Source organism: Phasianus colchicus, chromosome 3 (assembly GCF_987193195.1).
Source record: "Phasianus colchicus chromosome 3, bPhaCol1.hap1.1, whole genome shotgun sequence".
In the NCBI taxonomy this organism is placed as follows: domain Eukaryota; kingdom Metazoa; phylum Chordata; class Aves; order Galliformes; family Phasianidae; genus Phasianus; species Phasianus colchicus.
The window spans coordinates 41,754,439-41,779,237 of NC_143438.1; the positions used below are offsets into that span (position 1 = coordinate 41,754,439).

Below are 24,799 nucleotides of genomic sequence, written 5' to 3' on the forward strand. Positions count from 1 at the left end.
AATGCTGAGAGTTATGCTGACAAGGACAACTTTAAATACATCCATATCTGGCACTATTTATAGAAGAAACAGAAGCTCACGCAAATACCAGCTGGTGGCAGGAAAACACTCAATTCAGAATGAAGTTTGGGAAATAAATTAAAGGAATTAAAAGACAGTAGGAACTAGTTTACATTTTAAAAATGAGGAAGATCTGATGAGACAGCAAGTATCCAATACAGAAAATTCATTCTGCATTCAAGAAGCAAAACATAAAGTGTAAGCTACTACTGAGGAACACTCCACATTCTCTTGCAGGCACAGAATAGTAGCTGGGGAAAGATACTGGCTACAGAATAAAGCTGAGAAATCTGAAAGAAAAAAAAAAAAAAAAAAAAAAAAACCCAAAAAACAGAAGTAAAACATACTTGAAATGTTAAACCAGAGCCAGGTTTGGAAAAAATAGAGAATTTTAAAGGTATATGTCATCTAAGATTTCAGTGAATTTTTTCCTCTAAAAAAATTTGTCTTTCACTGCCCCCTCAAAAATTAACTATTAAAAATCAAAAGGTAAATTAATTTATTCTTTTTATATATGCATTTTTGCAAACTCTTTCAACAGCGTAGCTGTTAATGTTTCTCAGGTGATAATTACTTTTCCCCATTCTGGCAGTGTATAACACATTTCTTACTCTTCCCAGGTCTATCTTTATATTCTGCTTTACATAAATTGAGTCTGAAAAAATATTAAAACTGGTAATCATAATGAAGTTAAACTCATGGTGTCATCTCATGCAGTTCTTTCTATGTCTGTTTCCTACTTCCTAAGGCTTATAATTATTTTGGACCTCTTGGCTGATCTGGTTTCTATATTTATTCTTATGGTTGAGGTCTGGCCTTGGCCTAGTTCCCTCCAAGGTGTTGGGGCTGCCCTGCTGTCCCCAGCTACCCTGTGGGATGAGCCTGAATGCAAGGACCTGCACTGATAGACCAGGTTTCAGAAAACCAGAGCAGACTGACAGGCTTCTACAATGAATTGGGAATGAAATAGCAGATCACTGGCCCTGACAGCTTTCAACCTGTTTTCAGCCTGTGCTTGAGCTTACTGTAGTACTGATATCAAAATTGAATAAACATTGAAGAAGAACAAGAAGATGGGAGTTACTTAATTATTTTCAATTAATTTTAATCACTGACATTTTAAGCACTAATTTAGTTTCCAGAGTTCTCTCCTCCTCTCTCCCTTGATGACATTGGGACTTCTGCCAGTTTTTTTTATTGCTTTGGATCCTCACTGTGTTTTTAGAAAAGGAGAACATTAGCAGGTGAAAAGTTTAAAATCTATTTTAGTCAAGTGACTACATGGGGGCAGGATAGCATTTGAAAGCTCTGCACTTTATTTGGAGGAGGTAAGAGAGATCAAAGGAGTCAGCTCATCTGCAGTAGACTGAAACTTTGCCAGATTTGTGTATGTATGCTATATATAGACTCTGCAGCCACACAACACACAAATGTGCAAAAAAGCCTTAATTGCAATGTGAAAAATTAATAAATAAATAAAAAGCCTACAGAGCCATTTGGATTAATAAAAAGAGAGATGTTTGTCTGCCAAAAAAAAAGGAGGGCTGGTTATTTTTCTTGCTGTTTTCTTGCTGGTTGTTTTTTCTTGCCTTGAAACAGGATGGAAAAATTAAGGTAAATCTTATTAGACAAGATACAAAAAGGCCAGCAGACAGAAATGACAAGAAAAAACATGTGGAGTTTTAGATACCATAATCCATTTATAGGTACAGGCATTTTCAGATGAGTATTTCTTAAGAAGTCACTTGCAAACATTTGCAGAACTCCCTGCAGTTGTCAGCTAGATTGGTCCAAGGTACTCTCTTACTCTTCACTGCATAAATGCTGACACCTTGCTTTTTTCTTAAATCCACAAGCCTTTAATTACTGACAACTTACCTTCTGCCTTTGCAGTACCTTGGTGAATGAAAGATCTGTTCCAAGTTCAAAATTAGTCATTTAATGTTATGTCAGGGTTTTGCTGCTCCTTTTGTTTGCAAGAATAAAATTTTAAATGTTACAGCTATCTGGTCTGAATCAACAGTTCTGTTTTGCTCAGTCTGTGCAGCCTGAAACCATTGACAGATTTTTCGGTGCCAGTGTTTTCAGCATTATAGTCAGCATAGTCAGAGACTATGCAAATTAGCCATCTCAATCAAAAACTCAGTGTGTTCCTTTCTTGTCATGTCATATGGCTGAAGAAAACAAATAAAAAAACTAATAACAACAAAACAAGAACAACAACACAGCTATATATACAAAAAAACCACCACCACCACCACCAACACAACTCACGGTAAAAGCGGTTGAATGATTTGTGATGAGTTACTGAAAACGGTAGCAATTCATATTGATTTTCCTGGAAGTCAGCATTTTTTTGCATTAAAAATTAATAAAAATTTACTGGACATTCCTGTATCTTAATCCTGCATTCTAACAGTTAAAATGCTTCTACCAAATGTCCATATTAATGGAACATGGGCACATATTGAACTTATATAAAACCACAGCTGTATATTTATGAGACATCAGTTTTCTATAAATAAAGAAATTTGCTAATTATCACTGTTGTGCAGCTGCAATAAGCACAGCTGGGGAATGCTGCTGTGGCTGTTTCATTGGCTGAAAACCTAAACTTCAGACTTACAGGTCTTTGCTTGTTCTCAGCTGCATCTTTATTCTACATGGGGTGGAGGCATGGAGTCAAAACGTCACAGTTAAATCTGTGCAATTTGTGATTGATGTTCTAGGGCCAATGGAGTCAGCTTAACTGCAATCCCAGTCTGTGCCTTGGGATCAAGTCATGGATATTTTTCAGAAGGGAATCACTGAAAAAACTAAGCAAAAATGTTAAAATGAAAATAGTTTTACATCCCCTCCTTTCTTTCTTCCTAACCCCTCCAAACTATGTTTCCTAGCTATTATAATAAAAATTTGGGATTATCACATAGCAATTAAGTACTGCTTGCTTGTTTTATTGCTTCATATCTTTATTTCTTCTTCCTTCCTTCTTTCCTTCCCTGCTTCCTTCTGTCTTTTTACCATTTAATCAGTATAGTATGGAAGAATAGTAACTATAAAGTGATAAACAGCTAACCTGAACTAATATACAGGAAGCTCTAATTACTTTGAAATTAGCTGGCTATATAGGCAGCTGGTGGCTAACATTCGAAATTGTCACCTACTAATTAAATATGAGACATTCATGCTCAAACTTGATTTATAGCTGTGAGAGCTCAGAACCATTTGACTAGACATAAATTGTATTTAGTTTCAAAAAAAAAGAAAGAAAGAGAAAAAGAGAAAGAGAGGAAGGAAGGAAGGAGGGAGAGGGAAGGGGGTGGGGGAGAAAATTGTTTGAAGTATTTCTTTGTAGTTCCTGTCACTTTGGACTCCCTGAACTAACACAAGCCTAGTGTCTTCTGATTACTCCCTCCAGAATGCTGTAATTCTTGAAAGGGTCAGTTAGTCTTGTTTTTCCAGTATCTCCTTCATGATCTGACACAATTATCCTTAAATTCAGAATTGTCTTCAACTACATAACTTCTGTTCAGAAAAGTTGCCTCTATATACTGACTGGAATTGTTGCTGCTTTGCATTTGCCTTTAAAGCTGGCTGACTGCACCAGGAACAGCTAAATATCATACTGTGAAAATAACTGTACATTTATTTCATTTTACTTCCTCTTCCCCTTTTATAATCAAGAGATGTGCTTTTTTAAAATTGTGTAGGCTCATGATCTGTGCCTTTGATCCACTTAAAACATTCTGCAAAATGCATAGGTGGAGAAGACTTGTAACCACCAAGTGAGACCAACCAGTGAGCTTTTTTTCATTTTTGATTACTGGATCCTTTAGTCTGAGCCATGGTCATTCTAATGTTACTATTGTTATTAGCATCTTGATCTGGTGACCTGATATATCTATCAAAATGTTCAAAGCTTCTTTGAATGACTTCATTTTCTTGTTATATAAAATGCCAATTTAGTTTACACTGTCTACACTAAAAATATTGCCACATCTCAAAAATACAGCAAAATGTGGGTACTCTACTTCTGCAATTTCATCTAGTCATCCTTGCCAATTATTTGTTTACAGAAACTTTAGAACAAAAGCGTATGAAAGGAGAGGAAAGTATAATTGGTGGATTTTTTTTTTTTTTTTTTTTTACCAAAAGGTATTAATATCTACCTTGACTAAAGTGCTCTACTTTCAATATGTGAAAAAAAAAAATATAAGAACAAATGAGAATAAAATGGTTAATCACATCTTGTAAAAGATTTTGTAGGACCAAACAGTAAGAATCTAAAAAAAGAAGTTACAATTGAAAATCTGCAGTCCTTCACTTCAAATTGCCCTTAAAGCATGCAACAGATGAACTAAGATCAGCAAGATCATAAAATCATAGAATCAGAGAATCCTTAAAGTTGGAAGGTGTATGAATCCTTCTTTGCTTTCTGGCTCAAAGCTTGCTTTCTGAGGTAGTTCTTGTGATAAGACTCTAGGAGATGAGAGATGGATGTTGCCGTGTGGCAATCAACATCACTGCATGGACAATTTTACATTTGAAAGCATTTCCTTGAAGCTGTTTATCTTTGGAAGAGATTGCTCAGGACTGTTTATTGGTGGAAGATCTAGCTTGTTACCAAATAACTCCCAGGAGACTGGGGGATTGTATCCTGTGAAGGCAAGATACAAGTTGGCACCTCCCTGCTCCCTCTTATCTGCTGGCAAGGCCAGGAAGATAGGGACAAGGGAGTTTCTGCTGAGATCCCAGAGCCAGAAGCTGCCACTCCAAAGAGAGCTGACTCGACCACTTTGGACTTATAAATAAGTTGGTACAACCAATGAAAAGGGGCCATCATCACCATGGTTACCGTCATCGTCAACAGAACAACAATGCCTGATGATCCACCTCTATTGAAGATCAATGACTGAACTACGAACCACGCTGGATCCATGGTGGTGACTATCTCCCTCCTGCTTCCTATAAAGACTCCTTGCTTCTTCTTTCCTATCTTTTCTATCGCCCTCCTTCCTTTCCCCATTACCCTAATTCATAATAGTGTCCGTCCTCCCCTTCCCCATTTTCCTGATTAAGATCTGTAATAAACTGGTCGGATGAACCAGGTATACAGATATTAAAAAGAACCTCCTCTTCCTCCTATAAATTGGAGTGAGACAGAAGGGACCTTTAGAAGGTCATCTATTTCAACTCCCCTGCAATGAACAGGGACACACACAGCTAGACCAGGTTGCACAAGGCCTTATCCAGCCTCACTTTGAAAAACTCCAGGGACAGGGCATCCATTACATCACTGGACAACCTGTTCCAGTGTTTCGACACCCTCACTAGAAAAGATCTTTTCCTTATATCAAAACTAAATGTACCTTCTTTGAACTGAAAACCTTTTCTCCTTGTTCTGTCACCACAGAACCTGCTACAGTCTGCTTTCTGCTTTCCTGCAGCTCCACTTTAGATAGTGAAAGGCCTCTATCAGGTCATCTCGGAACCTTCTCTTCACCAGGCTGGACAGCCCCAGCTCTCTCAGCCTGTCCTCTTAGAAGAGGTGTTCCAACCCTTTGATCATTTTTGTGGCCCTCCTCTGGATGCACTCCAACAGGTCCATGTCTCTCCTGTACTGAGGTCTCCAAATCTGAATGCAGTACTCCAGGTGAGTACCAGTGCAGCGTAGAGGGGCAGTATCACCTCCCTTGATCTGCGTTCAGTACTTTCATTCCTCAGCTTATATTGGTAAGATACACTTAGACATACATTAAAAAATGAAGAAATAGATGTTTTGTATTCATTCTGTGCATTGTTGGATATTTTAGTTCACTAATACTTTCAGCAATAATTAATAGGTACATTAGAGTGCCTCAAAAGTGATACAGGAAGAATCTTTTTCTAAAACTGTACATAAATTTAAAATATATTTTCTGCATAGATTATTACATTACAGTGTTTATAAGCATGTCAAAAATATAATTTTAAACAGTTTTAAATGCAGTGGCAAACTACTGGAAAAATTCATACATTTTGAATATTTTAATACCTGCTTGAATTCATAATTTGAATTTGATTAATGCCATTGCAAACACTGGATAAAAAAGTGATAGCTTATGCAAATGCATGTGCTTGTTATTATTCTATAGTTTCTAACTTCAATATAAAATATCCTTTTCTTTTTTTTTTTCCTAGTCTGAATCCACACTGCCCTAGGTAATAACTATCTTATGTGCAAAGCATGAGTATGATCAGAGTAGCCATATTTTATGCACACTCTGAATAGCTGTAGGAAAGTACACTGCCTTCAGGCAGTAGAGAATTGGATTCCATATCTATTGAGCATTGTACACTATTGGCTAGTGCCCAGTTTTGCAAAGGTAAAAGATGAACAAAAGATTTATTGACAGCTGTTTTATCGAACAATGAAACCTTAATCAAATGCTCTCTCTTGCCTATCCTGACTTTCCTATCTATTTGGTTTTGTTCTTGTTTTTACCGATATACAGAAACAGATCATTCTTAAGGAAGCACAGATGGAGATTGCCAGCAGAGTGTACTTATTTTCCTGGCAAACTTTTGCTTAGTTTGCTTAATCTAACACGCTAAAAACCAACTAAAATAACTAACTGCTGATGTTAGAAATGTCATGGGTCTGAATGACTTTCTGCACTGATTCATCCCTTGAAAGTTACACCTGCTTTTGGGAATTACTATTGAGAAAGGCGCATTGTGTTACCTCAGAAGCAGCTGTGGCTGCATGTGTATATTTAGATAGAAAGTATTTCGCTTCCTTCTCAGTTCTGTTTGATTTGCTTTTTATTTAAGCTGTTAATGCAGTCAGTCCTTTGCTATCACATCTGCTCCCTTATGCTCTTGAGTCTAGACAGCTGCAGAAGTTGGTGCTGTAAGGATGTACATTTGGTGACACAGCACCATTTCTGTTATATCTAAAAGTTCTCCAGAAGAAAGAGAATTATATAATTAACGTATTTAGAAACAGAAAAAAAATTCTATGCACCATCTTTAGAGGATATAATATTTCATTGAGACAGGTCAGCTAATAACATCGCATAAGGTGACTTCATTTCCTTTCATTTCATCTCACAATTGAGACCAAGGTTATTTGTCTATAAGACAGATGCTTGACAGGAATGAGATCTAGCCAGGAAAAAAGGAGACTGAAATTATGGAATCTTATTCTTGTTACTGGAATTGAATTGCTGTGTGGCCTTGGGTAAGTCAGTTTAACTGTCTGTGCTTCGGGTCTCAGCTTCTTCTGTGCAAATCAAGCTGTATTACCTAGCTAGATGCAATTAAGTTTGAAAAATACTTTGAATTCTTCATTCAGAACATCCAATAAAAATGTAAACTTTTATTACAGACTACTATTCTCATTCTACATTAACCTTTCCCCAGTTAAGGGAAATAGTTGTATTACTGATTTAAAGGTAACACGTCAGAAAAATTAATCTGACATTATACGACATTCTGCTTTCTGTAGATGAGTGAAATTTATTTCAAAAATATATACTTTGTAAAGCTATTATGCATAAATTTCTAAATACTGTTTTGAAACAGAAAACAAAAGAACTGAGAACATATGACCTACAATTTCCTGTTCTTCCTTACCAAAATCGATCAGAGAAAGCAGAGGAAGAAACAAGAACTGAGAAATAATATGAAAAAAATAGTCACACAGTTCTGCTTTCATAATGATTTATACTTGCTTCTTTTAGAAAATCAGAAATAGTATAATTGCTCATTGAAAATGTGAAAATTTCAGTTTCTTCTTCAGTATTAAAAGTATGATTTGCCTTTGTTTAATCTCAGTTAATCTTCTCTCCTTCCCTCTCTAAGCTCAGAACATTTGTTCTCCATTTCTTTCCTGAAACACTATAAAGAAAAATAATGGAAATGCCTTCTAAATTTCTTGTTGCCTCCTATGCCTCAAAGCAAAGAATAGCAGCCATTATAACTGAGTGATAAAGTCTGTGCACAAATATCATAAGGCAAGAGCCTGTCAGAGTAAGTTGTCTTTTCCCAGTTAAGTTCTTGGAAAGTGGATTTGAGTAAATATAGTTTGAGTGAAATCATAGGTTAATGGTAACAGGTAGATTCAGATATTCAGACAGAAATGACATAAACTGGAAAACTGAGTATCAGTAATGGGAAATAAGTTGAAATTGTTTGACTAAAACTAATTATTTGGTAGGTAAGTACACAAGCAGTATTCAAGACCTTCTAACAACTAGACTAGTGCTCCTTCCAATATCAGTGTTATATTTTAAAATATTACATGTATTTTGTCTATTCTTAAATACTATTTATACTCTTCAATAATGTTATTTAATGCCTTAAAAAGTGAGAATTATAGTAATTCCAGTATTACGTCTGTCATCAACTTGGGAAAGCAGTCAAGAATATAGTTAAAACACAGATATTGAAACAAATAAAGAAGGAAATAGAACCTATAGGAAAACAATTAAACAAACAAACTTTAGCTATATAGTCCTGTGTTCATTATAGATTATTATTTAGACAACATTTAATTGGATGTTCCCCCAAAAAATCTTTGTCTAAATGTCTCACAACTCACAATACAATCATATTTCAATAAAACAAAGTCTTCATTATTTCTATATAAGATAAAAAGCTACAAAATTATATGGAAATATAACTAAGGTCATCACAGACATTGTAACTTTCTTATGCCAGAAAAAAATGTAGGCATTTGTTAGATGAAATCATTTTAGCTAAGGAAACTGCAAAGCCAATGAAACCAACAATCCAATGTTTTCTGCTACTAAGCCTTGACAATGACTTCTTGAAAATTAGTTTAATGATATGTGATGATGACCTGAGTGTTTGAGCAAGAAATGCCAAGAGAGCACTTGAAAAATTTGTAGTATTGTTGAAGCCTGAGAACCTGTACAGCAGCTTTTGACAAGTCTACAAGAGGATGGAAAATGATGGAAAGAAAAAGGAAAAAAAAAAAAGGAAACAAAAGGTTTCATCTAGGAGGCAGTCTCAGAGATATAAAACTTCTATGTAAATCCAAACAAATAGGGCCTATATTTTTGGTCATTAAAATCTAAGACTTATTACAACAGTCTTTGAAAATTTAAATGAGTTGAATAAGCCTTTCATCATGATAGGAGAGTTTGGTGTACTTTTTTCATATGCATTCCCTTCTTCCGTACTGTTTTCAATCTTTGTGTTAAAAGGAAAAACTTAGAAAAGCTATAACAGGACTTTGTTTACAAACAAACTTCTAATTATGAATTATTAATGACAATGTTCTATGCATATGGACATGTATAGTGTTGTCTTCCATGACAGATCATTCTTGTCCTTTTTTTATATTTGCACATTTACAAAGAAAGTCATGATGTTTTACTATTAATTTTACTATGTTTTCAACATTATTTTCATTCTTATGGTCATGCACAGTCTTTCTCTGCACCTAATGCAGGTTATTTGCACAATTATGAGGTGATTAAGACTGTGTGGAATATTTTGAGTATGATCTTGTAAACATGTTACACAGGGAGGAATGTCTCTGCTGAGAATACTGCAGGGCCATTCAGAATCTCTTAGCCTTTTCACAGGTGTGTCACACATCCTCCCTGTGACTCACTAGTGTATTTAGGTTTCTGCTTTGGTCATATACAATTGATATAATTTCTATTTGTAATTTCTATTTAAACCTAAAGTACATATTTTATGCTTTCCATTATTTATTTTATTTTCATTATTTATTCCAGAAGTTCATCTTATTCTTCTAATTACTGACTTGATTTTCCTGAGTATGGATAATAATTTTTACTTTGTGTTACCTGCAAACCTCAGAGCACAAGTTTACTTCCTAAATGCAGGCCACTAATAAAAATCTTAAACAAATCTACCCCAAAAGTAACCACTGATGAAAATCATTCTCTAATTTACTTCCAGTCTGATCTATTTGATGTAAATGGTGCAGTCTCCTATTACTAGCTATTTGTAATTTTTTATGAGTATTGAACTTTCGAAATATCACCCTCTGTAGAGACTGTATCAACTTCTTTCTCAGAATCATAGAATCATAGAATGGCCTGGGTTGAAAAGGACCACAATGATCATCTAGTTTCAACCCCCCTGCTATGTGCAGGGTCACCAACCAGCAGACCAGGCTGCCCAGAGCCATATCCAGACTGGCCTTGAATGCCTCCAGGGATGGGGCATCCACAACCTCCTTGGGCAACCTGTTCCAGTGTGTCACCACCCTCTGAGTGAAAAACTTCCTCCTAATATCTAACCTAAATCTCTCTTGTTCCACTTTAAAACCAATTCTCCCTTGTCCTATCACTATCAACCCTCATAAACAGCCATCCCCCCTCCTGTTTATATGCTCCATTCCAGTATTGGAAGGTCACAATGAGGTCTCCCCGGAGCCCTCTCTTCTCCAAGCTAAACAATCCCAGTTCCCTCAACCTTTCCTCAACCTTTCCTCTGATCATCTCTGTGGCCCTCCTCTGGACCCACTCCAAGAACTTCACATCCTTCCTGCACTGGGGGCCCCAGGCCTGGATGCAGTACTCCAGATGGGGACTCACGAGAGCCAAGTAGAAGGGGACAATCACCTCCCTCTCCCTGCTAGCCACCCCTCTTTTTACTGCAGCCCAGAACACAGTTGGCCTTTTAGGCTGCAAGCACACACTGTTGGTTCATGTCCAGCTTCTCATCCACCAGGAGATATGCGTATCTATATGTATTTACAAACATATATATGAAGTAAACCAAATGTGATATCTCTTTAATGTAATTCTGTGACTTGTTCAAAGGTCTGGGGATTTCCATGGATTTGGTAACTTTGTCTACAAAATATGTTCAAACATTTTCTACATTCAGAGAGCATTCCTTTGTAATACTTTCAATTTTAACGACTACTTCAAGGAATAAACTTTTCAGGAATAAAGGATAACAGAGTATCCCAACTTCGTTAGACTACACAGTCCAAGATTTTTCTCCATTTTTTTCTCAGATATTCTTATTTCTGTTTTTTCTCAGATATTCTTATTTCTGTTACATCCTCTACGTTTTAATTCCTTTATTTATTTATTCATTATTTATTTTGGTTACCAGTATTTTTTTCTTTAACAGTCACTTTAAAAAAAATAAATCTGAGGCAAAAAATCCCTTTGGCAGCTGCAATAGATTGATCTTGGTCTTTGATCCTTTCTATTACATACTGCCCATCTTTCTACCCTGCCCACCTTTTTCTATTTTTATCATTGTCACTGATAGTTGTACTTTTCCTTCAAAAGATCAACTGAACTAGATTTTGAGTATTTTCACTTTATTTTCAGACCCTTCTTGCAGATTTCTTCTTACATTCTTTGTCTTGTCATCTTAATATTCTTTCAGAAATGTTCTTTCATGCAGTAAATCTCATACTTTTCCCATCTCCATTATTATGTCCTCCTGCTTTGAGTACAAGCTGGTTAAAGTCACATCCTTTTAGGTCTAGCATCATGTCATCTTTCACATGCTTACTCTTCTGTCTGATGGATGCAAATATCATGTTATACAAGAGTCTTGGATAAGAAGAGTAAAAACAATATCATTTTCTCTGTCTTGTAATGTATAGAAAATATTATAGGAAAAATATATATATTAAAAAAATAGGATTATTCATGAGGTATCACTGCTGTATTCTAAGCCAAGATATCTTGTTATGTGTGATTTTATGCCTGAGCATATTCAGTCAAAATGCAAAATTCTTCTTAAAAAAAAAAAAACAAACAAAAACAAACAAAAACAAACAAACAAACAAAAAAAAACACACACAGAAACACAAATAGTAAAGTAATTAAAAAAAAAAAAAAAGCTTTATTACTGACCTACTATATCATTCTTGATGTAGCAGGTAGAGAAAGGAGGCTTTACAATTTAAAAATAATTAGAAATCATAAGATAATTCATTGTGAACTACCAAAGATTAAAGGTTAAGGAAGCTTCATAAATAATGTAGTGTTAATGAGAAATGTACAGCTTAAGTTTCATGTTCTGTTTTGGGCATTTGTAGGTAAATGACTAGTATGATCATTTTCCTTATAGTAACAAAATATGTAAAAAGTTAGTTATGTACGAGCTTTTATTTCCGTTAACTTGATTTCCTAGGGTAGGGAGTCTTGCCACATTTTGTTGCCTAAAAAGTGTTGTGCTCAAATGTCTGTTCTCTAGAGAGTTTAGAATATGTGGGGACAGCCCTTCTAGACTTTAGATGTGTTTAGTTGCTGTACGCTGGATCATGAACCTAAATACCTTTGAAGAGTTAACTGTAGCCTTATTTACTGAGAGATATCCTGTTCTCTGGGTTGATTCACTATCTTTCTAGTAGAAAGTTATTGTCAACATATTGCACCAATTATTGGATGACAAATAAAGTATCCCAATAACTGTTGTAATTAGGAAAAGACATCTTTGAATTCTTTGATCTTATCTTCAATGCCCTTTGTTGACTTTTTTTTTTTCTTTTTAAGCATGTTAAAAGCAAACAGTGAGAAACATGTTCTGTGAGGTTCTAAATAGAGCAAAATAGACTACAAAATTATTTCAGTATCACAGCATTAGCATTTTTTTCAAGTCACTGTTAGCAAAAAAAAATTAACACTTCAGGTTTAGGGGTCCAAATCTTGCAAATTATTTCACATAAACCACTGTCAGAGATTTTGATCAAGTTTAAAATTACCAGTGTACCAATTTTTGTTTTTCATATTAACTTATATCAATTTCATTCACCATCAAATAAAAAAGTGACTGAGCAAAACCTATTTTGGTGCTAGAGCTGATTATAGCTTACCTAAGCTGCCTCCTTTTCACTTACAACAGGACAGTGATTCCTGATGCACGTGGTAGATAAGCTTCAGAGGCATCTCTTCATTAGTGAAGACAAGAAATCTATTCAGGTTTTTGAATTTTTGGGTTTTGTAGAACACAGAGGCCACACCTGAATAAAGCAATTTTTAGCAAATGGTGATAAATGCCAAGATGAGCTTGAGTAAAGTCTGTGTCTCTGAAGGATGCTTCCTCTGTATCTCTCTTGCTTTCAGTTGTTCTGTTGTATTTACATACACATTCACAATAGATGTTAAATGCTAAAAGGTTTCCTTCCTCTCTTTTCTGTCTGTCTGTCTATCTATCTATCTATCTATCTATCTACCCATAAAGACAAAAAATCTGATTTTTTTTGTTATATCTTTTTATTTCCAAGAAACTGTATCTTTTGAATGTTGAAATAGCCCTAGATTTTCATTGTAGTTATTTGAATGGAAATTATTTCATGAAATTTTTTTGTGCATAAGCCAACATGTTCTGTGTTAATGTTAGAGTACTAATAAAGTATATTGACCTGTGTTAAGCCACAGTAAAAAAAAATCTTGATTTCATACATAATATATTAATCTATTTCTCATGATCAGCTGTTTCTAGGTATCAATTTTTCATATTATTTTATTTTGCTATCATGTAATAAGTTACAGTGAAAGACAAATCATAGTTCTACCTTGAAGCAATTTTTCAAGGTCATATAGCAGTAAAGAATAGGAATCTATTAAATCTTTTTCCAAATTCTTGAGCTTTGACTTTGACGCTAGCTTGTTCTCCTTTTACCTTCTATGTGTGACTACTACAAAAGATAATGAATGTGTACCGAAAACAGCAAAATGATATATTAGCAAAAGCTTAAGTGTCATACATTATCTTTGAGGAGACAGAGGACAGAAGAGGAGAAAGGAAGAGAAATGGGGACACAAAATGTTTAACTAAACTGTTTAAAAGAAGTCATTTTTTTTCACTGCTTGAATCTTCACATTGTCCTTGGTAGCAAATATATAGTACTTTCTCATCCCTGTAGTTGTATTCAATATGTCACAATAAAAATCTACTAGAAATCTACTAGAAATTAACATATGAACAGATATTCAGACATAGACTATATCACACATAGAAATGGTAACCACATCAGTAGATTAGATGTCATATGAGATTTCCATTCAGGGGTTCATCACACACAAACACAGAAAAAAACCTTTTGAGGAATGGCAAGCTACATACTAAGCTTGCCACTTACATTTTTAATCTTTCTGATGAGACTAGGCCAAGTACTTTAGAATGTTGGAAGATATTTTTCCACTTTATGGAAACATTATTACCTCGGAGGAAATTATATTTCAGTAGCATCTGGTAAAATGGTATTTTTCACATCATTAGGTCATGTATGAAACAATACAAATACCAGGTGCTCTTAATTTCTGTCTTTTTTATTTCTACCTTTCCTTTCTTGTAAGTAAAATCTCAAGAAACAGCAAAGCAACAGACTGCGGAACAGGAAAATCTTGGTTGTACCTGTAGTTGACATAAATAAAGATACAGATGGTCACAAAGTCATTTTAAAAATGAAGTGTCATAATTTGATTTTGGTAGCATGAAAATTCTATATGTCCTTTTTTATAGGGAGGAAGAGCTATATTTAACATGTGCACAGGTATCAGAAATGAACTTTGTCAGCAAGGGTACTGTTTGCTTCAGGAAGGTTATACCAAGCTGGTAGAAAATAGCTTATACTATTAAAAGATATTTTACCAAGATATTTGTATTACCATACCATAAAAAGAAGGGGATTACAGCTCTTAGAAAAGGAAAGAACAATAAGAGATTGTGCAAAAAGAAAGAGCATCCTGATCAATTTGGCAGTCTTGCTTTGATTCTGTCAGTGGTCGTTTATCAGTCTCTCCTAACAATGTATAAATCTTGATGCCTCTTGAAAGTCATCTTGTTGATACTTCAACATGATCAGGATTTCACATATCATCTAGGTGAATCAGTAAACACTTCATGTAATTTTGACAGTGTGATAATAATAAAGGATGTTTTGATGATTAAGTTACTATGAGGACATTAAAATTCAGACTGATCATTCTTGTCAGACTTAAATGGTCTATAATACCTGGCTAGATGTCATACATGTTCATAAATGAGTAGCTGGTCTTGATGACAGGAAAATATATTATTAAAAGTCAGAGCACATAGAGACATTTTGAATTCATGATGTTTTACTATTTGTAAGTTTTCCTTCTTTTTCCATGCCTCAAGAATATATTATAATTAATTACGCTGAAATTGCTCAGTAAAGAACCTCAACAATTCTAAAATCTAAGCTAAGTGTGTAAACACTACTGAGAGAAGAGGGGAGGCAAGGGAAAGGAGAAGAAGAAAGAAAAAGAAAAAAAGAAGGATGGGAAATATTTTGTTATTGATGTATGCTGATGCATGTAGAGTTAATAGGATAAAATAATAATAAGGACATCTTGAATTTTAAGAGAAATTTCTATGAATGACAGTCACACCTGCCTTTCAAAACAATGTAAAGAACAACATGCAAATAAGAATCAATAACACATTATTTTTGAATACTTTGGAGAATGGGAATTTTCATATAATTATCTTGAAATTTCTCAAATCCTGCAGTGATTGTATCAGCCCAGCCACAGAAATTATTAGACTCAGGAAGACCCTGTGTTATAGATGGATGGGAATATAACTTAATACAGTAAATATACTAAATTTAATAAATTCATTCTTTTAAATAAAAAATATATGTAGATCAGAATGTCCACTGCCTACAACAATGTAGCTCTTTTGGATTTCATAGGTTTTACACAGGTCAAAGCTGTCTTGCCTTAAATCTTCACAGTGTAATATTTTTAGTAGCTCTCTTAAAGACATAAACTTTTAAAGGGGCTTTGAAATCTCAGTTTAAAAAAGACTTTTCAGTTGTTATAAAGGAGAAGGAAACAGATGATGGCATTTCACTATATGTTAGAAGTTGATGCAAAGTTTGAGAGGTTTTTAAGTAGGAATTGTGACCTGTAGGTCATACTGGAATTTTTAGAAAGATCAGGTAATAAATAAAATGGAAATTCTTTTAAAACAGCTTTTCTAATTAATTAGCTCAATAATTCTGAAATTTTTCTTGGATAGAAAATGTATTTCTTATATTTTCCATTATTTGTTCAGTAAAATATAATTTATAACCTCACACTATCTATCACAAATAACAGTAAAAGACGAATTTGAATCAGAATATGATCCATGAAAATCCATATATGAGTTAAGTTACAGAGAGCAGTATGTAGTGAATGTATTTTGTATACCATATGTATGTAGTATAGTAACATCTGTCACCAAATATGTGGAATTTCTCTTTCTCTCTTACTGCAATAATATGTTAATAGGTAAGCATACTTAATGTAAAAAAAAAAAAAAAAAGTAATAAAATGCTGGATTACTTTAGAACTGTGCAACAGTAAACAAATATAATAATGAGTTTGGAAAGTGTTAAATAGACAGAAACATATTTTTTTCCCACAGAAATCACATACATACACAAAAATAAATTAGTTTCATAACAAAGGACCTTTTTCTTTTCATTGTTTATTTTTTGATGTTGTTATTGTTGCTGTTGCTGTTGTTGTTGTTTTTCCCTCTCCAGGCATATAAAGTAGAAAAGTAAGAGAATTGGGTTGCTTACTCTAAACCAGATTTAAGTCTCCTTTGAGTGCTGTATGCTAAAATCATCATTGCTGACTTGCTGACTTCCAGATTAAGGAATTATCTTCCCACAAACAAAAAGAAGAATTAAAATTGTTCTTTTCAAACCTTGCTGAGTTACTGTTTGCTTAACTATATCTCATTCTCATTGAACTACAAACACATGGATCACTCTCCATTTTTTTCTTTTTTTTCTTTTTTTTTTTTTTTGTTTCTTTGTTATTTTTTATTGAAAAATCTTACACATATGACGAAAAGTCATGGGCAATATCTTTCAGTTCCATTACAAAATCTGTCATATATATATACGTATATATATATATATATATATATTTAGTACAACTAAAAGCAAATCTACTGAATTGTGTGAATCAATGATTGTCTACCAAAATGTAATTCAAAATTAAATATCTACGTTGCAGATTATTAAAATTATTTTGCTTTTCTCTGATGAAGCTGAAGGCCATTTTCACATAGTTAACTGATACTGCTGGGATACAAAAATTCCAAAACCTTGATTTCCCTTTTCCCAGCCTTGTGTCACTCATATATCAGAATTTTAGTACAATAATCTTTCTCTCAGAAAGAATTACTTTTAGAGTGAGCATCATTCTTTGAGGAGTACCTCCTGTTCACAAATAAAATTCTACAAACAGTTCTGAATACCTCTCAGTAATTGCTGGCAAGTCAAATCATTGCAAGTTAGGTATAAGCGAAAGATTTTGCAGGAGCAGAGTCTAACTTAGGAATTCATCTACAGATTACCTAAAACAAAACAATCTGAAAGAATACTTAAAAACACTAGTTTACTGGTATATATGCCTTATTATCTAATAATAAATCATGAAAGATGAAGTATAAATAGTCAGAATCATAAAAAAGTTATCTTATTCTAAGAAATCCTACTTAAAATGATACAGTATTTTAACCAACAGCAGTTATTCTTCTGTTTTGGCACTCCTGAAACAGTGTAGAAATTATGTGTACTGAGACAACACTTTTGGGGAAAATACATGTGTGCAGAAAGATCTAAAGGTGGCTTCTGGAGTTAATAGTATTACATTGCTTAACATAAGAAAGAAATTTAAAAGTCTTTTACTGTGATTCATCAGCAGCAAAAGATAAACGGAGGGAGAAAAGCAGTCTTTGAAGCATTTAGGATGTTTGACCTTCAAATTAAATCTTGCTTTAATAACACTCCCAGCAACCTCTGTAGTCTTCTTTCCAAAAATGCAAGATACAAATATTTTATTTAAATGTTTCAGACTTTGTAATGGCTCAGAAGAACAACTGCATGTCCTTGTAGCTGCTCTCCTTTCTGAGAGATGAATGGTGGGCTCAATTTCTTTACTGTAATTTCTCCATTTCCATGCTTCATTTCCTACATTTATCTGAGACTGGAGAAAAATCAGCATGTTCTGACAAGTCTAATACTGTGAGGCAGTCAAATGGACCTGGATTTAGTGGAGATTAGAGCTCCAAAATAAATATAATGCTTTATGTCAAATAATAATAAAAAAGGATAAATTCTCCTGTACAAATCAGAAGAGATAATAAAAAATAACAAATAGATAGCAACACCTTAAATATACCTACATAAGCATCACAAAACTTTTCAACCTTAAGGACATCCCTCCATATTTCTCATTTTATGTGGTTTATAAAATACTCCAGTATGTTGATGACAAATTTGGAATTTCTTAAAATAAATTGCAATTTTATTTTTCATAAATCTACCCCAAAATTTATGGAGATTTCCCACTAAATTGATTCGAAAAAAAAACAGGGACAAACAAAAATGATCAGCATTTTTGTTTCTTTTCATGTCTGTCTTCTGCTTTTAGCTTAGGAAGCTGTATACAACATTGTAATGAAAATTTGCTAGAAAGTTTTCATTTGCAAATCCTGTATATTGTACTGTACTGGAATATGTAATTTAAAAAAACAATTCCTGCTTTTAATACATCTACCATCAACTTTGTGTTCTAGACATAGCAATACTGTGAAGGCATCTGCAGAGTGTAATTGACTCATTGAGGTCACAGTGCATAGACTCTTGAAAGTGAGTTGCCTCTGCAGGTTTGTAAGGGTTGCTATCAATTTGAATGTGTCTGAGCATTTCATTTTATTAAAAATGATATCAAATGCTTATATACTTTGTGGTCAGTGCAGTCTCTAGGACAAGTCTAATGCGGGTATGCTCCACCAAGGCAAAAAAAGAACCTAAAAAATTAAAAATGGAGAAGTATTTACAACTTTCTTCTGTCTGTAAGGTTGAGATATTTTGTTTTAGTATTTCTCAGTGCATTTTCAGAGAAAGATTCCAAGGCTATGAGTATAAACAGTCTGGACCACTTCCATACATATCTGCAAGCCTTTTAAAGCGAGGGCCCCAGTCACTGAGGTAATCATAGTTCTGGTCAGAGTTTGAGCTTATTGAATCTAATGAGCTGAGTGACTCTGCCACCGAGCCATTCCCCTCAAATGCATATGTCTGCAGGGAATCATAGGGTGGTGCACAAGGGTCCACGTCAGCTTCTTTTAGTCTCTCCCAGATAAATTCCCTAAAAATTACATTATCTGGGATGCTTTTAAAAGTCGGTCTGCTCAAGAACTGAATCTCAGGTGTCACATCCCTCCTGGTCTTGGTGTCTCGGATGATGTTGAGGTTTCTTAAGGCAGCCATGTCAAAAGCTTCAGTGTCTTCTTCTCCACCACCCTCATCATCATATCTGACAATATTTTCTCTGATATCTCTCTCTTCATCAAAAATGAGGGGCTCTTTTTTCCGTCGCCTCATGGTGACAATCAGCAAGACAAGAACTGGAATGCAAAAAGATTGAAGCTTTAGAAATGTTAAAGTCTGCTCATATTTTTCATAGGGGTGGAAGCACTCATTAATTTATATGGTAAAGACACAAGGAAATTGCAGACAATTTATGTAGTTAGACTTAAAATCTAGCAGATTCTAAAGTGGCTTTTAAACCATGAGCTTTTCACTTGTTAAAGAATTTATTTCCAAAGCCAATCTGAATTAATGTCTTCATTTCTACTTCTATATCCTACATTATCTGCTAAACATAAATTTCAGGACTGATTCAGTCTCAGTATACAATCTCACAGCCATGACATAAAAAAGGGACCTTTTCTTGTACTCTTAATTGCCTAAGCAGTAAAAGCACATTCATAAAGTAACTGAATAGAATTAAACAACCACACTTTGGGAAGTGCCTGAATTAAAGTATATGGCCAATCTCTTTCTCTTCTGGGAGAAAAAAACAAACAAACAAACAACAAAACACCCCAAAATAAAAGCCATGTTAAGTCATGTGTAACTTAAGACTTTTACAGACATAAATTAAAAGAATCTTTAGGTAAGACTGTACTTTCCTTTTAAGTCCAAAGCACTGTACTTCAGGTATATGAATTATTTCTAACGAGAACTGTCAGCACTGGATTTTACTGGATCAGCTAGCATAAGAAAAGGTGATTATTTTTAATTCTACTCTTTAATATTTCCTTTAGCTCAGAAGTTAATGTTAAACTATGGTGACACCCAAAAATACTGTGAGAAACAAAGTCAAGATTTCCCTTTTTCAAGCACAGATTTGGTAAAGAAGAGTCATTAATGGTACACAAAACCTGGAAGCCAGTATATTTCACCCATATGTAGGACATGAATCATCTTCCTACAAAACAATATTATCTTGTAGCATCAGGATAACATTTGTTGAGATAATGATACTTCTAGAAAAGAGAAGGCATTGCTATGATTGTAAAAATATTAGTAACTCCAACACTAAGCATAATTCCACATTCAATTGATCCATTCAGATTTACTGCTTATTTTTAAACTTAAGAATATATTGCTATATGCATTCACATATCTTAGTTTTTACATCTATTCTTTGAGTACTTTGATATGACTACTAAATGCTTCATAAACTTGTGGAAAATAAAAACCTCGTTTAGATAAAATCAAATATTAATTTCTCTTGGCAGTCTCAAAAGCATCCTCTATAAATTGTACATAGGTTGCTCTGAAAGTAATACCTCTTATTTAGTTCCACGGAAACAACAACAGATGAACCGCACCACCCATCACCTCACTGTGCTCTTATTCACTTTTTAGTCTCCATAAATGTTCAGCAAGCATTTATGAATATCCATGGGTGCTGTTTTTTCCACATGGAGGAATTCAGTGACACATCTTTTCTTTATATGCACTTCCATGTCAGATGCCATTCTATCAGAACGCCCTTCTGCTGCCATCTGTCACATGGCAACAAAATGTAATGAAATATTGGTGGGAAGATTCAACCTTTACTGTCATACAACCAACATCCACTTCTGATGTTGTGGGCCAACATCATAACATAGGAGGCTTTACTTTCAGAGCAACCCTTATATAATATAGGACACTCTTGAAAGCGTTTCTTTTAATGCAAGAATTTTTAAAAGCAGTATCAATCCAGGCTCTTTCACTTTTAGCCTCTTGGCATCTCCCTGAATCCTGTCTTGTCTATTGAATTCATACACCACTGGTTTAGGGCACTTTGTTTCAATAACATTTACATAAGCAGTTTGAAAATGTAGGACTTTGACCTTTAAAGTGCTTTTTATGAAATTTCAAAATATTCTGATATTTGCAAAATAAAAATTGAGTAGTAGATATAACAGATAGCAGTATTATCCTCATATCAAAGTTATCAGAAAACAGTTGCACTGCACTCTTTCAGTTTTTTCCTATTATAAAAGATATTTTTAAGTGAAAGACAAATTAGTTTGCTGACAGCGCTAATACACATTTAAGTCAAAATTGCTATCAACATATTTTTGAGTATTTTTAATATTTACTGCTACAATTATTATTGCCGTGTATGTAAGCAGATAATCATTTTCTTTAATCAAGTGTAAATGTTTTTCGACTACAGTCATCCTTAACAGTGTTCATTTTGAAAGTTAAATAACTGTTAATAAGTGAAAAAATATGAAGCCCTGTAGGCAAGTCCGCCTGAAGGTGCAATAAAAATCAAGATGCAATGAATGTTTTATGCAGTATTCCTTGTACATCACACACTTGCTTGAAGCCAAGAGAAACCTGGAGTCCTTCTAGAGGTTAAATCTTTTAGCATTCAGATGGCTTTATGAGATTATTAATTTCTAGTCCTTCTGACAACTATGAACAATAATGTTTAACCTCTCAATGAACAAAGTTTTTAGTTGTAGCAACTGCAGAGATGAATAGAAATACAAAACAAATTTTACCTATATCTAAATCAGGTGAAAATTATTTTAAAACTGATCAATTTCTCACAAAGTGATGGATTTTTCTCCTATATTTATTGCAAAGCAGAGGTAAGACAGTAATTAGTGACTGGCTGAACATCTAGAAAAAAATGATTTTAGGCTCTTCAGAGAAAAAATAAAACATAGGAGAAATGTTCTAGGGACATGTGTATTGCCTTTCACTCTATACTAACACACTGAATGGATTCTAAAGAGATGCCAGGACTTTGTGTGTGGTTTGACAAATAAATTGATAACCGATATTAGAGGTAACTAAGGATTAAGACTGAATAACTAGAACTAATTGATATACATCTAAACTAACTTTTTTTGTCTGATTTACCTGAACTGGTAAAAAATGTTGATTTTGTTTAACTGGTAAAACAGTCAAGAAAACTTGTCATTTGCCTTTATGTGACCAAATGTAATTTTATTTTTGTGTTTGCACAACTGTAATCATAGCATCGATAGTGTCAGTTAAGCTAGATCAGTTTTTAAAATAATATTGAATGAAGGAAGAGATTTTTGCTTTGACATCTTGCAAGTTGTTTAATGGAACAATTTTGAAGTTTCCAATTTAGTGTGATCTAGTGAAAAATTGGGTTTACGTTACCCATGCATACTTCTCTGTTTCTGTCCTTTGTACTTAAGGAAACTGCAGCATAATTATAAAGAAGATGTAATAGCTCTGATACAACCTGAAGACGCCTACATGCAGAGCTGTACAGAAAGTGATAGACCTAAATCACAAGCATTATAAGGCCCCGTACACACTACACATCTAGTCTGGCATTCACTATAACAATAAGCCACCACAGCTGCAAGTGAACATGCACAGTGTTCACATGCCTTAGCTGTATCATGAGTCGTAAAGCCAAAGACAAAAATATTTTACTCATCTAACCACCACACTAATAACCTATTTAATTATATATTGCAGTTACTAATACAGTCAGATGAGATCTAGGAAAGAAGAGGCCATGGCTTAGGAAATCCGTATTTAATTCCCAGTTAATAAGCTTCATGTATAGCAGTTGCTGAATCAATTTGGATTGCTATTTGCAAAGCAACTGTGGCTCCTGATTGCCCAGACTTGTTGACCTTAGTAAGGTGTATCATCTTCAGAAAACAAGTTCTGCACTGCATATTCAGCCATCTTTTACATGACTTAATTCAAATTACCTCCAGATTGAAACAGTTATTGATTTATCAGTTCTCCAACTGTAAGACAAAGAGACATACATATTAAACTGTTCCATTCTTTACCCATTTTATTCATTTAAAGAGTAAGTTCCTTATGACCTGGACTGTTTCTTCCTGCTTAAGAATTACACAATTAGATATGTGATTTAATTAGGTTCTGTTAAGTGCCATGAGAATAACATATCTGTCTGTCAACTGGAAAAAAATAACAATTTAAATATATATATTTTGAAATTTAATCAATGTATTATTAACTTATAAAGTCTAATGCCAAAAAAACAGGAGATTTTCTTTACTACTTCTAAGGAAAGTCAGAAAATTAAAGGAATGGATTATATTCAGAAGTATGGAAGGTTAAAATCATGAAAGAGAATTATGTCAACCTAGCTTCCTATTGCTTAAATACAAAGAAAATCTTTAACGTCTTGAATACAATTGGGTTATCTACAACTGAACATTATTTGTGTGTGTGTGTATGATTTTATGCATATATTTTATACAAAACACTTTTTAACATAAGCATGATCCTTAGGCATCTCTTACCTGTGAATACTGAAACCTGGCTGGGAACAAAACCTTCAGGATCTAACACCAAATTGCAGGAGTCAAAGCCAGGATTAACATACAAACACAGCGTAAACTGTGCCTGCAACTTTGAACTGTACCCCAAAAGAGTAGCTTAGAATGGAAACAGAGTACGTTGAAATGCCTACTTGGATAAACAATGGTGACACATTCATATAGATAAATTTGAAAGTCCAATTCCTTGACAACTAAACAATGGCAAGGCAGTCATCTGCCATATTCCTCTTCAGTGCACAGCCCATTATTCAAAATCCAGTTCTTTACCAAATGCTTGTTTGACACAATCTAGAGGTGACTGGAATAAAAGCTTAGGTTAATTTACTGGTTGTGTTTAAAGCCTGGTATACTGAGTAGAAAAAGAAAGTTATTATTACCCGATAATGTGCTGTATCTCCAGTGAATACTCTTCTTTAACACATAAGACTCCTATTTCTGAAAAGCACATGCACAGGCCAACCTGACTTTTAGCTGTGATAGTTTCTTATTCATTTTTCAGAAATTCTTTTTTTCATATATATATATTAGCAGAAATAGTGACATTCTAGTTTGCAATTAAATGCATTCCTGTTGTTACAGAATATGTAAGTGCATTTAACTGATGTTTTCAATGGACGATTTTCCACTGATGTCAATGTCATTTGACAGAAGAGTGTAGCACTGTGTATCTATCTTTTAGAATTGTGCCATTAACCTGTATGTGCAAATAAAGTTCATTTGGGAATACAGATGACCTAGAAATACTGTAAGAAAAAACTCATTTTAAAATTGTTGAAAAAATTCAGTTCCATTTCTTCTTAAATTTAGGTCTAACCATATGTTAAGTGAGATTGAACAATCTTATGTTGTTGGCTTTTTCTGTCACAAAGTAATAGAAGGAATATTTATTTGTAGGAGAAGGAATATTCTGTCTAGTGGTTATAGTGAAAAAAAAAACACAAAGTCAATGAGAAATCTCCTACATATGGTTAAAATGCTGCCACAACAAAAGCACCAACAAAAGTCTCTTGATCTGATGCAAGTTACTTGGATAACAGAAACAGATAATTCATCACTGGGACTATATGAATTTGGGAAGACTTTAGTC

The 24,799-nt window shown here is 34.0% G+C and overlaps 1 protein-coding gene across 1 annotated transcript in view; it reads right to left on the bottom strand.

The window, feature by feature from the left end:
• Positions 1-17,016: 17,016 nt before the first annotated feature.
• Positions 17,017-24,799, bottom strand: part of CDH7 (cadherin 7) — a 77,031-nt gene continuing 69,248 nt past the window's right edge. Inside the window, exon 12 of the mRNA XM_031589013.2 lies at positions 17,017-19,461. Within this exon, the coding sequence (XP_031444873.1) occupies positions 18,968-19,461 (494 nt within the window). The 3' untranslated portion in view covers positions 17,017-18,967. The remainder of the gene's footprint in view (positions 19,462-24,799) is intronic.